Source organism: Schistocerca serialis, chromosome 4, assembly GCF_023864345.2.
Source record: "Schistocerca serialis cubense isolate TAMUIC-IGC-003099 chromosome 4, iqSchSeri2.2, whole genome shotgun sequence".
NCBI lineage: Eukaryota > Metazoa > Arthropoda > Insecta > Orthoptera > Acrididae > Schistocerca > Schistocerca serialis.
Window position 1 is genome coordinate 674,883,874 of NC_064641.1, and position 14,739 is coordinate 674,898,612.

The 14,739-nt window shown below is 39.6% G+C and overlaps 1 protein-coding gene across 1 annotated transcript in view; it reads right to left on the minus strand.

Annotated features, from left to right (window-relative positions):
- The window catches only part of LOC126473153 (phosphoinositide 3-kinase regulatory subunit 4), a 200,054-nt gene that overhangs the window by 43,743 nt on the left and 141,572 nt on the right, over positions 1–14,739 (minus strand). Inside the window, exon 21 of the mRNA XM_050100014.1 lies at positions 3,354–3,546. Coding sequence (XP_049955971.1) covers positions 3,354–3,546 — 193 coding nt within the window. The remainder of the gene's footprint in view (positions 1–3,353; positions 3,547–14,739) is intronic.

Below are 14,739 nucleotides of genomic sequence, written 5' to 3' on the forward strand. Positions count from 1 at the left end.
TCATTTGAGAACAGCAGAAAACATTATCTTGGTTGACAAGATGTAACCTTGTTAGCAGAGTACCAAATGCTACTGTTTCGGTGATCATTCATGCATAAAACAATGTAAATAGCTACATTATGTTGACTGAAAATTGAGTGACACATGTGGAAATATTTATAAGGAAGTGTGTTTTTTGAGCATTTTGGTAAGTTTCCAATTTGTATAGTCACAACAGACAGGCCCTAATTTACACTGATTATAGATACCCCCATTCTCTATTTACAAGCAGTGTTTTCATTGTTTTCTTATTAGTTGTTTCATCAGAATAATGGCAAATGCAAGACACTGGCAATTGAGCTTATCTTCATAGCTACCGCAACGGAGAAAAAATAGGTGTAGAGCCTGAACATATCATTAATAATGAATAATCCTCAATTCTGTCAGTTAAGAATCGGTAATGCAGTTGTGTTAGTTGCTGCAATCTATGCAAGGATGTGGACGAGTGCAGCTGTCAAGCTAGTGCACTGCCACTGTTGTAATGGAAACACCTATTCCACCAACAAAAACTGACAAATTTGTCTTTGTGTTCCCAAACAGCATTGCTACATTTCTTGGCAGTCACTGGTAGATACCAAGGATCTGGATTTCGAGAAACAGTAACATGGGAAATTGTTTATGAACACTTAATATATAAACAATGCTCACTAAATGAATAATGAAATGTGTTGTCAATTTGTAATGTGAATGAAAATTCTATCTATGATGTGAAGCAATGGGCTGGAATATATATTTCATGACATAATAGTGAATTGGGGAGGAAGTTACATTAATCCTTTTTGCTGCTGCCTGAGGTCTCATTGCTATCGTAGTGTCAATTTGAATCAGCAATTGTTCTGTTACCACGTCAAGACAGTGACCTCTTTGAGCACAGATGATCTGTGTACATGAATCACTGATCTCCTCTGAACAGTTTGGGGAATTCTTTGTAGAGTGGAGCTGCACAGCTGTAAATTATCATTTGCAAGGTTACAATTATTGAACTGTTTGAAATTAAATCGTCATAACTTCCGAACGGTTTGTGTTAGGACGTTCAGACTGCAAAGTTGGCCCTGTGGCAGGAAATTAAATTGTCATAACTTCTGAACGGTTTGTGTTAGGACATTCAGACTGCAAAATTGGCCCTGTGGCATGATGGTAATTAGTATGCGCATTATTGCTTGGTTTAGCACTGAAGCCCACTTTCATTTGACTGGGTTCGTCAATAAGTAAAATTGGTGAATTTGGGGGACTGAGAAGCTGCATTTCACCATTGAGAAGTCTCTTCACCCTCAACAGGTGTCTGTGTGGTGTGCAAAGTCCAGTCACAGAGTAATTGGTGCAATATTCTTTGATGGCACGGTGACTTACAACGGTACGTGAAGGTTTTGAAAGGTGATTTCACCCCCATTATCAAAAGTGACCCTGATTTCGACAAGATATGGTTCATGCAAGATGGAGCTCAACCCCATTGAAGCAGGAGAGTGTTTTATGTCTTGGAGGAGCACTTTAGTGACCACATTCTGGCTCTAGGGTACCCAGAGACCACTGGCATGGGCCTCAACTGGCTGCCATATTCTCCAGTTCTGGACACATGCAACTCCTTTTTTGGCAGAGTAATAACACCAAAACCATTGCTGAGGTGAAAACAGCCATTCAGGAGGTCATCGACAGCATTAGTATAACAACACTTCAATCGGTCAAGCAGAATTTCGCTATTCGTCTGCACCACATCAATGCCAATGATGGCAGGCATATCAAACATGTCATAACATAAATCCAAATATCTGTAGTGACGTTTACATGTTAAATAGTGTGCACGCTGTAGTTTGTAACTAATTTACTTTTTTTTTTGTATAGTTCACCCTGTACCTTAACTTCTCATTTTATTTTCTTCATGAAAAAGCCCCAAGTGCAACAACCGCTTCAAAGAATTCTTGTGACTGTAATGCTGTCACGCATGTTCCTGTAAACCTGTAAATTCCTCTACAATGTGACATTAAATGCAAATTCTAGATTAATGTTTTCGGTCATTCAATAATTGGATCCTTCTTCTAATTCATTTCATAGGTGGATTTCACAACACTGGATTTATTATTTGTAACTGATCTACAGCAGTAACATATTGATTGGGTAACTTTTCAAGAGCACTACTGAAACACTCTTTGTATTGACTTCTACTGCTCTCAGAATGGAATCTGCACCAGTTTGTGCCCAATAAAACATTAGTTAGCATTTTGCATAACCTCATCTTCACTTCCAATGTGGCACACCATAATTCTCTTTCCAGGACCAGACAGTGTTTGAATCCCACTATTTCAGCCATTCCACACTTCAGCCATTACTTAGAGATAATCATATTCATTTTTATATGCATACAGAAATTTTTGATCCTGTTATCCAAACTTTCTGGAATGATCTGCACCACACCAAATTTCATCGGTGTAATAAATAGTCCACTTTGTATAGGATCAATATTTTTATTCCCCTCAATAGCTTTCAGCCTTTTTTCAGCTATTCAATTACTTTCAATCAGCAGAAGCTTTTAGTTGAACTTTTTGAATCTGACGCTCAGTTTCCAGACAACATGTCACAATGTTGTTCATTCGAAGAATGACAGCCTTCTACTTCATTTGCACACTATTCCACATTGAAGCATGGACTTCCCACACCTGTGAAAACTCATCTAATACTAACTTCTGTCATCTACCAGAACCTTCTTTTTTACAAAAAGAAAAAAGAAAAAGAAAAAGAAAAAAAACACTTGAAGATTCTCAAAATATCTTTGAAATGCATTTAACCATACTTTTGCTAATACTGAGAAAATCAGCATTTTTCTTTGCTGACAGTGATATGGAACCACTTCATTTTGGTCTTATAATAAGCAAACTCTCTCATCAGTGAACCTCTCTCAACTCCATAGTTGATGCATGTTCTCACACGAGTACACAGTAAAAAATTCTATCATGGGAACTATCTCATGCCAATGAATGACAGCATGTGTATTACTTACCAGAACTGTTACACCTTTAAACTGTGTACCAACACTAGCCCATCACAGTAGATGTTTTCAAAAAATGCCCCAAAAAAAGCATAGTTTCAAATATTTATTTCCACATATGTTGCCCCCTTTCCAACCAATATATGATATTTACATATCAAATGAAAGAAGAAACTTCCCCGATTTGGAAAAGGTGTGTACACTGATGCTCATTATGCGATGAAAGCAGGGGTCAATATTTATGAAATGTATAATCGTTATGCATCTTAAACTACTGACTTACACCTTGTTATTATATCACACCATGCCCTACACAGAATCAGTCTCCTCTCACCTGTTGACAGCACCACGGTGCTCATGCAGATGTGCTACAAGTGCACCCCGCAGTCTCCAGGTTGGAGGTAACAGTGGTGGTTCCCATACTTCCTGCTCGTCAAGTTGTTCACGTCCCTGAAGTGCTACACGGTGGAGTTCCTGACGCCTTGCTGTCAACTGTCTCAACTCCAAACGGCAAGGCGCACATCGATCTGTGAAACATGTTTATAGTGTGTTTTATCCAAGAAATGAATGAACATGATTAGTACTTTTACAATGTAACTGCCGTAGTTTCTATTAGATGAAGTGATGCACACATTCATTAAATGACAAATTGCTGCAATGTTGACACATTTTGGTGAATGCATTATTTGGCAACTGTGCAACTACGCGAGAAAATATTCTAGATGTATAGTTTAATTTTGAGTTAATTACTCCAGTGCAAAGACAGATGCTTGTGTTACAGTTGTGTTGAACTGTCTGCAATGTCACAGGATGAAGGCAAATAGGGATAGTTCAGAAAAACCGAAAAAAGTTCCAAAGACAGAATACTCTAATGGGATTTATGGGCAGCTGGTTTACAACACAGCAGGACTGCCAAACAGTTACTGGCAAATGCTGGGATCACTGCATACAACAGCAGTACATAAAGACAAGTGCCTGTGACACAAACACTAAAGAAAATAAACCCCAGACAGTAGCTTTCACTATGCACGGTGGTCACGAAAAATGGTAGTATTCAGAGATCTGACAGGAATGATAATTCAAAGCAAAATAGTTCAGTAAAAATGGTTCAAATGGCTCTGAACACTATGGGACTCAACTGCTGAGGTCATTAGTCCCCTAGAACTTAGAACTAGTTAAACCTAACTAACCTAACGACATCACAAACATCCATGCCCGAGGCAGGATTCGAACCTGCGACCGTACCGGTCTTGCGGTTCCAGACTGCAGCGCCTTTAACCGCACAGCCACTTCGGCCGGCAAAATAGTCCAGTAATCAAGGGCTCTAAAAAGGATACCTTCAGAGCTATGAGCATTACTTCATCTTTGATACTGTGAAACGTATCTCTTCTGCTGCAAGCTCTTTGCTTTCCATATTGCAAAAAATTGTCTAGTGAAAATGGGCTCTAAAATCTACATCTAAATCTACACACATACTCCACAATCAATCATATGGTGCATGGCAAAGGGTACCCTTACCAGTACTACTCATTTCCTTTCCAGTTTCACTCACAAATATAGCAAGGGAAAAGTGAGTGACTATATGCCTCTATATGATCCCTAACTTCTCTTCTCTTACCTTTGTTGTCTTGCACAAAATGTGCATTGGACACAGTAGAATCATTCTGGAGTCAGCTTCAAATGCCAGTTCTCTAATTTTCTCAACAATGTTCCTTGAAAAGGATGTCACATTCCCTCCAGGGAGTCCCATTTGAGTTCCTGAACCATCTTCGTAATACTTGCATGTTGATTGAAAATACTGGTAACACATCTAGCATCCTGCCTCTGAATTGCTTTGATGTCTTCCCTCAATCTGACCTAGTGTAGATCCTAAACATTCGAGCAATGCCCAAGAATGGGTCACACTAGTATCCTAAATCCAGTCTACATTACAGGTGAACCACACGTCCTTAAAATTCTCCCAATAAACTGAAGAAGACCATTAGCCTTTCCCACTACAATTCCATTTCACATCACTTTGCAATGTTATGCCTACATATTTAAACAACATGACTAAGTCAAGCAGCAGACAACAAATGCTGTATTCGAAAATTATGAGTTTGTTTTTCCTACTCATCTGAATTAACTCATATTTTTCTACTTTTAGGGCTATCTGCCATTCATCACACCAACCATAAATTTTATCTCATATCTTCAATACAGTCACTCAACAACTACACCTTCCTGTATGTCATAGCATGATCAGCAAACAGCCATAGACTGCTGTTCATCCATCTGCCAATTCATATACGTATATAGAAAATACCAGCGGTCCTGTCACAATTACCTGGGGCACTCCTAATGATACCCTTGTCTCTGATGAACACTCGCCATTGAGGAGTTATGTACTGGATTCTGTTACTTAAGAAGTTCTTGAGTCACTCATATGTCTGGGAACCAATTCCGTATGCTCATGCCTTTGTCAACAGTCTGCAGTGGGGCACCATGTCAAATACTTTTTGGAAATCTAGGAATATGAAATGTGCCTGTTGCCCTTCACCCATAGTTTGCAAGATGTCATGTAAGAAAAGGGCAGGCTGAGTTTCACATTGGTGATGCTTTCAGAGACACACCCCTTCCTATGGCATCTAATCATCTTTTCGATATACCGTATTTACTCAAACCTAAGCCGCATTCAATCTAAGCTGCACCTGAAATTTGAGACTCGAAATTCAAGGTGAGAGAGAAGTTTTAGGCTGCACCTCCAAATCGAAACAAAGTTGGTCCATTACAATATGACACATAATTTAGGTCGAATGAATGATGATACAGCTACAGTAGTTTGGTTCGAGTCGTAAGCTTAGCAGTTAAGCTTTACCAGGTAGTCAGCCATTGCTATGCGTCAGGCGCTCCGTCAGTATTTATAGGGGTACCCTTCCTTTTTCACGTGCTTCATCTGGTTTGAATTGATTGCTTATTTTTCTTTGATCTGATAAGTGCCGTTCTCTTTGTTATAGATATTTACATCACTCTAAGCTGAAAATGCAGTACTGTATTGTGCCATGCATTGTTTGTCGCTTTATGATAAAGAGTGTTTACGGCCTGTCGCCACTCGGCTTGCTTTTGCGCACGGTGCCGCCGCTAAAAAAAAAAAAAACAATGGCAAGAGACTGCTATTTGTTGTTCCTTACACTGCTGCTTTGTTTGATAATGATCAACAAGAACCAAATAATAGACTGCGTATTATAGAAGATGTTCTGAACGAGAGTTCAGCAAAAATTTTTCTCCGTTTGAAAATCTTTGCAGACGCCTCTTTTAGTGCATAACATTCTCAACCGAAATTAGAGTCATCCTAGATTTAAAAATCTAGTCAATTGCCGTGCTTCATTTCTGACTGTATCACTAACAAGCTTAAGAATAATAGGAATATAAACATGACATGATATGTGTATTCTTCCGCGTTTCCTGTTATCTCACTCTAGTTTCGTAGTTTATTAGGCAGACAGGATTTAAATGAGATAGCTGCAAACACAAAAGAATACAGGACAAAATGTTTATATTTGTATTATTCTTATGGTGCAGACAATACTGCATGTGATTCACAATTCATAAAAGTTCCTATTAGCAACCATCTCTTCTCACAGGTAGGAAAAAAATTCAGAACATAGAGTTTCCCATATTGACAGACATCCCTGTCTTGCCAGTCGGATTTTCATAGTACATTGAAATGCTGCAACATTCGAAGATGAACAATACGAAATTTGTATTTCCTTTGTTGGATAATGTATGAAAATGCAGTGGTCGAAACTCGGGGCGGAGACAAAAGCTCGTCTTCCACCTTTTTTTTAAATTTATTTACTGACGCAGAGGTTTTGGCGCCAGTATTTATATTTGTGTCTGCAAAGGGTGCCTGTGTAGTGCTACATATATTCGACAGCAGAAGTTAGTTGTGGCGGCACCTACCAACATTTTTCAGAACTTCCGCTTACTTTGCACTCGATTCTAAGCCGCAGGTGGTTTTTTGGATTACTAAAACCGGAAAAAAAATGTGGCTTAGATTCGAGTAAATACGGTATGTTCCATGAATCACTAAACATCACATTACTTTCTACTTTGGGTTTAGCCAGCTTTGGTCCTGAGAATAATCTGAGTGTGGAAATTTCCTGGAGGGCACTAAATTAGGGAACTTTGTTATGAATATTTCAACAATTTACTGATAAAATTTTGAATTCAAAGTGTCATTACTCTGAATGCATTCTGCTTTCATTACATGCGTGTAGTCAGGGTACCTCTAACTACCGCCTAGCTTACAAAAATCCTATATACACACCATAAGTACTGTGCTACACGAGTAGCTGCTTCCTTTGTGTAGTGGACCCCTGACCTATGAAGGGTATTCCTAAATTCCCCACCCTGTAACATGGGTCCATAAATCTGCAACCACAACTTTCACAAAGTCAACAGAGCCTTTCGTTGAGACCCTCCACTCTGCTCCAAATAACAGAGCCCTGATCAACTCTGGGAACAACACTCTAAATTCCGAGCTCTGCTTGCTCCCCGCACATGTGGCCATTAACCTTCATCATTTCCATCAGCTGCCTGTATGACCTGAGAATGGCCTCACAACCAAAGAGGCAGGTGTTGTTGGTGCCGATATGAGCCACAACTTGCAAACAACTGCACACTGCATGCTCAATAGTTGTAGGCAAGGTCTCTTCCACATCTCGGATGAGGGCCCCGGCAAACATACCAAGTGCACATCGGCTTTCTTTCCGGTCCTGAACACTATTTCCCTAAGGGGCTCCATAACACACCTAATGCTGGAGCTCCAAGTAACTAGCAAAATCCTACCCCTGTGTGCCTGCTGAAGGAATGGCCACCTGTCCACTCATAGGGCGAACAGGCAAGGCCAGATGGCCAATCTCCACATAGGACTACTGCGTTGTGTGACGCAAACGCTTTACCATCCGCCATCCACCCTGCCATGGGAGCAAATCCATTGCATTGGGAACACAAGGAGGTGCCTCAGCAGCAGAACCCAAGAAGGTGACTGACTGTAGCCAAAAGCATATTCAGCTGGTCGTGAACTGTGACCAGCTCTTCCGGGGTCCTCACATAGCATATGCACATCCTACCCATCCTAGTACTGCTAACTTAGCTGAACAAAAAGCACAGATAGAAACCCAGATATGCAACTAACTACCCTCCTGACCTATCTTACCTTAAGAGCTATGAGCACTTGTTCAGTAGAAGAGATGTGTTTCACATTAGTGAAGATGAACAAGTATTCACAGTTCTTAAAATATGCATTCTAGAGCCTATGTTTACTAGACTTTTTTTCACATTTTGGTCCATACTGTAATAGGAGTCATGAACAATGGCAGCTGAGTTTAGCCTTGTTCTGTACACCTACGTCATGCATACGCTGACAGCCAATGAATGTTCAGTAGTGTTCTGAGCACTCTGCTCTGAATGCTGTAGCTAATATGAGAATTAAACTTGATAGTAACAAGTTGTTTAGTGAATTTATATGTCATTTGTTGTAAGATGTCATTGCTGATGGTGGCGATGAGTGATAAATTCTGCATAAGCAAGTGAGAGACATAATTTGCAGGATACACGCTTCCTTCAAGCAGAAAGCTTGGGCATGCACATACCGCAACTGCCACTTGGAATTGTCTACAATGCCATTCTTGTTAGCACCTCAACATGTGCAAACTGCCATTGTTTGTGGATTGGACTATACCACCTCTCAAAATATACAAAGCAAATAGCTTGCAATAGAAGAGATTTATTTCTTAGTACCAAAGATGAAGTGCTCAAAGCTCTTAGGGCATGTATTGTAGACTCAATGTTCACTAGAATTTTTTCTCTGAATGAAGGCTCCTGTCATACAGCTGAATACTGACCATTTCTCTTGGGACACCCTGTGTATTAGATTCAAAGTAGGTGGTGACTAAACAGACATTTTTTTTCTCCTCAAGTGGTTCTATTAGTTAACAGGCACCTCAAATGCAATTAAAAATTAATAATAATAATAATTTAAAATTCTTGCATTAGAAGTAATAATAGCACGATTGGTGAATAAAAGTTAGTTAACAAAGACTGAAATAAAGTACATAATATCTCAACCCAAAACTGATGTAAAAATTCACTACGCCAAAATATAATTAATGTACAGTAACGAAATTTCAGGAGCATATTTGTCTAGGCAGCACGTGTAACTTTGCAAGATCATGGATAACTGGCCTCCTCCATACCAACAAACGGCCATCATTGGCACTGAGGCAGAACCAGCTTTCATCAGAAAACACAACAGATCTCCACCCTGCCCTCCATTGAGCTCTCACCTGAAGTCACAAATGGTAGTGGTTCGAGGTCAGTGGAGCCATATTACAGGGCATCTGGCTCAGAGCTGTCCTTGAACTAACTGATGTGTAACAGTTTGTTGTGTCGCTCTTGTGTCAACTGCTGCTTAAATTACTGCTGCAGATGCAGTACAATGTGCTAGAGCTACATGCTGAACATGATGGTCTTCCCTCTCAGTAGTGGCATATGGCCATCTGGAGCCTGGTCTTTTTGGAAGCATACATTCACGTGAGCACCACTGCCAGCAATCATATACAGTGGCTACATTCCTGCCAAGTCCTCCTGCAATATCGCACAAGGAACATCTAGCTTCTGGTAGCCCTATTAAATGACCACATTCAAAATTTGTGACATGTTGATATTGATGTCTTTGTTGCCTTAAATGCATTCTTGACTAATATCAAATCACTACATCCAATCTCAAAGGTACCTAATGATCACAACCATTACAGCAAGTATTTAAAGCAAACCTGATTTGTATCCTTACAGCTCCACTCTTATGTGACTGGCATGAAATCTGAATAGACAAAGTCTTTCAGATGTAGAAACATGCCTACCAAATTTCGCCTACGTTGTACAACTCCTTCTTGGTGTTGTGTCCCCCCCATCAGCGTATTTATCCAGACTTCACACAAACAATTTCAATATGCCTTATAGAGGAGGAGGGAAATGGGGTACAGAAACAATATCAAGCTTTCCTCGAATTGCCTCAATAATACACAAACACAATAGGAAATAAAAAAAATAAGGTTACCACTCTGGCTCTTTCAAATTAGTGTTTTAAATTTACATTCTATTAAAGTTAAAAATACTGTTGGTGTGGTAAATTAGAAGATGGTTATGGAGACATGTACTATTTGGCCATGATAACTAGACGATTTCACTGGTGCTGTCATAATCAGCTCTACTTGAAAGATACGCAGGTTGGAACTTAGTGGCAACACTGCTGTGGAGACACTATGCAATGGAATGTACTATTGTCGCTAATAGCACACATTGTTGATGTACCTACCATACCTAAGAGCAAATGGACTCGCCCATCCCACATCACCAGCATGTGCACAATCGAGGAAAACACAGTCTCTTGTGAGTGAGCGATCTAACGTATCGGTGTCACTATGTTTTTAAAACAGGAACAACAGAGTTGGGTCAATATTGATCGTTTTTGTTTGTTTTTGCTGCGACCAGCTTTGTGGAAGAAGCAGTGACACTTTCTGTGCAACCCACCCACCATTTTGCACGACAATGCGCGGGCGCATACAGCGCATGCCTATGGCTGCTCTGTTTGGTCGATGGGACTGGGAAGTATTGTACCATCCACCTTACTCCCCAGACTTAAGTCCTTGTGACTTTGATTTGATTCCAAAGATAAAGGAACTACTTCATGGTATTCGCTTCAGAACTGTTCCAGGGATTCGACAGGCAGTAGACAACTCCATTCACATTATCAACAGAACAGGCTCTGCTAACGTTATACTACACCTTCCACATCACTGGCAACAGGTTTTACGCAATGCTGGTGACTACTTTGAAGGACAGTAACAGGTGTAAACATGTAACTCTTTTGTATTGGTTGTGAAAAAATAGTTGCCACTATTTAAGTTCCAACCCTCATATTCATTTGTCTCCGAATGCTGCCAAAGTCTAATTGCCCCTAGATGCCAAGTATTACGAAAGGCTTGTCCCCCTTAGCAAGTAACTTCTATAAGCACCTGCTGAGGTGTCTACTTACTCAAGTTGAATTCCTCAAGTCGTCACTAGCGCAAGTTTATTTCAACAGATTTCTGCAAGTACTTGTTGCAGAAGCGCAGTTTTCTTAAATACCTGAGCACTCACCACTGTTGTTTTATTATTATTAATGAATAAAAACTATGATGAAACATAAAAATCAAAAAAATAAATAAAAAATTTTAGAGTATATATTTATGTTACCAAGAAACACTACTCATTTAAGTAAACTCTGGAAACTTCGGTTAGATTAAATACTTTGAGGATGCTGTATACAAATTTTGAACATCTCTTGTGTAATATATAATCAAATATTTGACATTAGGAAACAAAGGTGCAGCACAATATATCACCAAGAGACTGCTTTTTAATTAATCTCCAATTTTTGCAAGCAGTATTTACTACTTTTATCAAAAATGTTATTCATTTATGTTTACAGTAACATTAAAAAATCATCTAAAACTTAAAGATTTCTGTACAGCCATTCTACTTTCTCTTCTGGTGATGCAAATTGATTGGTAAATTCATTTCACAATTCCTGACTGGCAGTGCCAATTATATGTCTTCAGGGGTTCTAGTGGTGCATTTGTTTTAGACCATCTGTCTTTGTGCCATTCTCCTTTTCAACACTGATATTTTTGCACTGGTATTGATTGCACATAACTTCTGCATGTTTGTGAAAAACTTCCACAAAATGACAAATTTGGAAAGCACTTACAGGAAGGTAAAAGAAACTAGAACAAATTTTCACCCTGGAGCAGAGTGTGCGCTGATTTGAAACTTCCTGACAAATTAAAACTGTGTGCCAAATGGGGGCTCAAACCTGGAAACCTGGTCTTGTACTCAGTGTCAATTTGACAGGAAATTTCATGCAAGAAACTGTTTCCATTAACTTGCGAACTTCTTGAAGCGTACAAAACCAGCGGACGGGAGGGGGAGATGCGGATATGGTGGTTCCTAATATTCCACTAAATTCTTTGTGGGGATAATGTGCCATACCACAGCAGAAAGTTCAACACAATGCTTAATAAATATTATTTCAAGATTACAATGTCAGAATGACTGCGAGACAGACAAATAAGCTGCAATGACTCAGTGAGAAAGGCTGAACTGTTTTCTAAAATAAAGGAAACTGCAATCTAAAGCTTATAGAACTGGTATGGGCCAAAATAAAACACAACTTCAGGGAGGACAATGTCACTGGCAACTTGTCAAAGAAAGACTACGGAATCTTCTTAGTGCTGCTTTCCTTTCAATTACAGCACATGACTAACAAAGTTACTGCAGGAAAGTGCAGCAACTGAAGCATGAGTATTGCACATGAGATGGAATAATGGAAATGGCCACCGATGGAAGTGTCAGTTAAATGGATGATATTTCTATCAGTGCTGCCTTCGATTCCATGTTGAGCATAAAACACAGGAAGAGATGCCAGCACTGCTACAAGCAGCCGATGCTGCCTTCCACTCACTGCTCCTCGCCCCTCAGCAGCCACAATACGGGGGCACGCCTGTTCCCGAAAGTCAACTTATCATGGAAAAACAGTAGTACACTAACAACATGTATTCTCCACTGTTTCTCTGTAGAGGCCTGGTACAAGCGGCTATATGTTAGGTTCAGATTGCTGTTTGAGTATTAAATACTGTAAATCAGTTAATGGCATTTGAAACTTGGATTTATCACAAAATACTATGTAGTCCTTGAAGTGATGAAGAAGTCCTTGGACGAATAACATGATGTGTTGTAAAAAGTTGTAAAATTGCACGTCATGCCAATACTACATCCAGACAAATACCATTATTGTAAGGTTATTTTAAAAGGTATGTATGTGGGCACAAAGAATATATATTGAACACCCCCATGATTTGATAATACTATGACTCTGAAAAATGATTGCATTATGGGGAATAAAATGGTTCCTCATCTTTTCAGGTTTACCAATGCAGAAACATACCCTCTCAACATTTGGATGACAGAGTGCACTACAGGAAAAATGAAAGCAGCAAAAGAAGATCAAGAAAGAAGAAATATATCATTAGAAACTTGTAAAAATTAAAAACCAATTTACACATTGGTATTTAGTTACATATAGTTCTTAGTTTTTTTTTTTTTTTTTTTTTTTTATTGTTTCCAGCAAATATTCTGGATTTTTCTGTTGCTATATGGAGAAAATAAGTTAGCTTTTGATACATAAGGGCATGCTTGAAATTCCAGAGGTAGTTTACTTATTTACTCAGTTGGTTAATTAATTAATTAGAATTAGGTAAAATCCAGAATGGAATATAATACATGTATGAGGATGGATCGGTACACACCAAATAGGGGTCGCGCTGAGCACTAGACACCCATGTACAAAAGACAGAAAACTGCTTTCTTTCTAACAATACCCTTCTTCAGAACTAACCAACATGCACACCTCACTCACAAAACCACTACTATCTCCCAAAGCTGGCACTTAAATGGAATGAGTAGTGATTTTAAAAGAGGTGGATGGTGGAAAAATAGAAGAGTCATGCGATAAATGGGAAGTACTGGGGCAAAAGGGATGATCCAGAGTAGGAGAAAAAGATAAGTAAAAGTTATGTTGGGGAAGGTAAGGGGGGGGGGGGGGGGTAGAAAGCTAATGGAGAGCAAGAGTGTGATGTGAAGGCAGGAGAATTGAATGACCGGAAACTAATTGCGAGGGAGTAAGGGAAGATAGGTGAAGGGTACGGAGTTGTAGAGATTGAGCCACCAGGGTCACTGAGGATAGTGGTGTTGCACAAACAGAGGCTATGACGAAAGGATAACTTCCACCATACATGCAATTTTGAAAATATGGAATCTTGGGAAGAAGATGACATCCAAATAGTATGGGTTACGAAACTTGACGTTAACAACATTACATTTCAGCATGCTGAGAGACTGGGGATTTAGTTGGGCTTTGGTGGTGGCCACTCATTTGAAAGGGTAGTTCACTCATTGTGATACCCACAAAGAATGAAGTGCAGTGGTTGCTGTCACAGGTGTCTACGGCCATGAAGGGGTAGTAAATGAGAGTGATTGAGCCACAGCATTGGCAGACATCAGTGGTTTCGTGTGTGTGCATGCTTTTGTGTGTGTGTGCGTGTGTGTGTGTGTGTGTAAGTGGGCAGGTGGGTTGTGGGGGTGTGTGTGAGTGCTGCGTGCACGTGCCTGTACGTATGCATGGGAGCATGTTTTAGCTCAGAAGGAAGATTTTTGCCAAAAGCTGAGCAATTTCTCATCTTTTCTACGTGCTTTTCGACTGCTCAGTGGCTCCTCTATTTAGTGAGTAGTAAAAACAGCTCTAGTTGCCTGTAGTCTGGTGCACAGTGGAATCAAAAACTGTTATTTAAACAAAAATGACAGAATTTAAAATTAAAGAACTAAATGTTATTATCACTATCTCTAAGGACATGTGACCTTTACCAAGTAAACTTCCACAAGTCACCTGTAGACCCAGCATTTCCTTTGGTGTGGAAACACCCCAGCAAGTCAACTTCCACAAGTTTCACCAACTTCTAGAAGTGGCTTCTGAGAGTTGGTGGAACAGTTTCTTGCAACTTGTTGCAATTACTTTCCAAATTTGGCAGTTGCTGGAAATTTTTCTCAAACTTTCTGATGTTTTTTGTATAATGTCACAG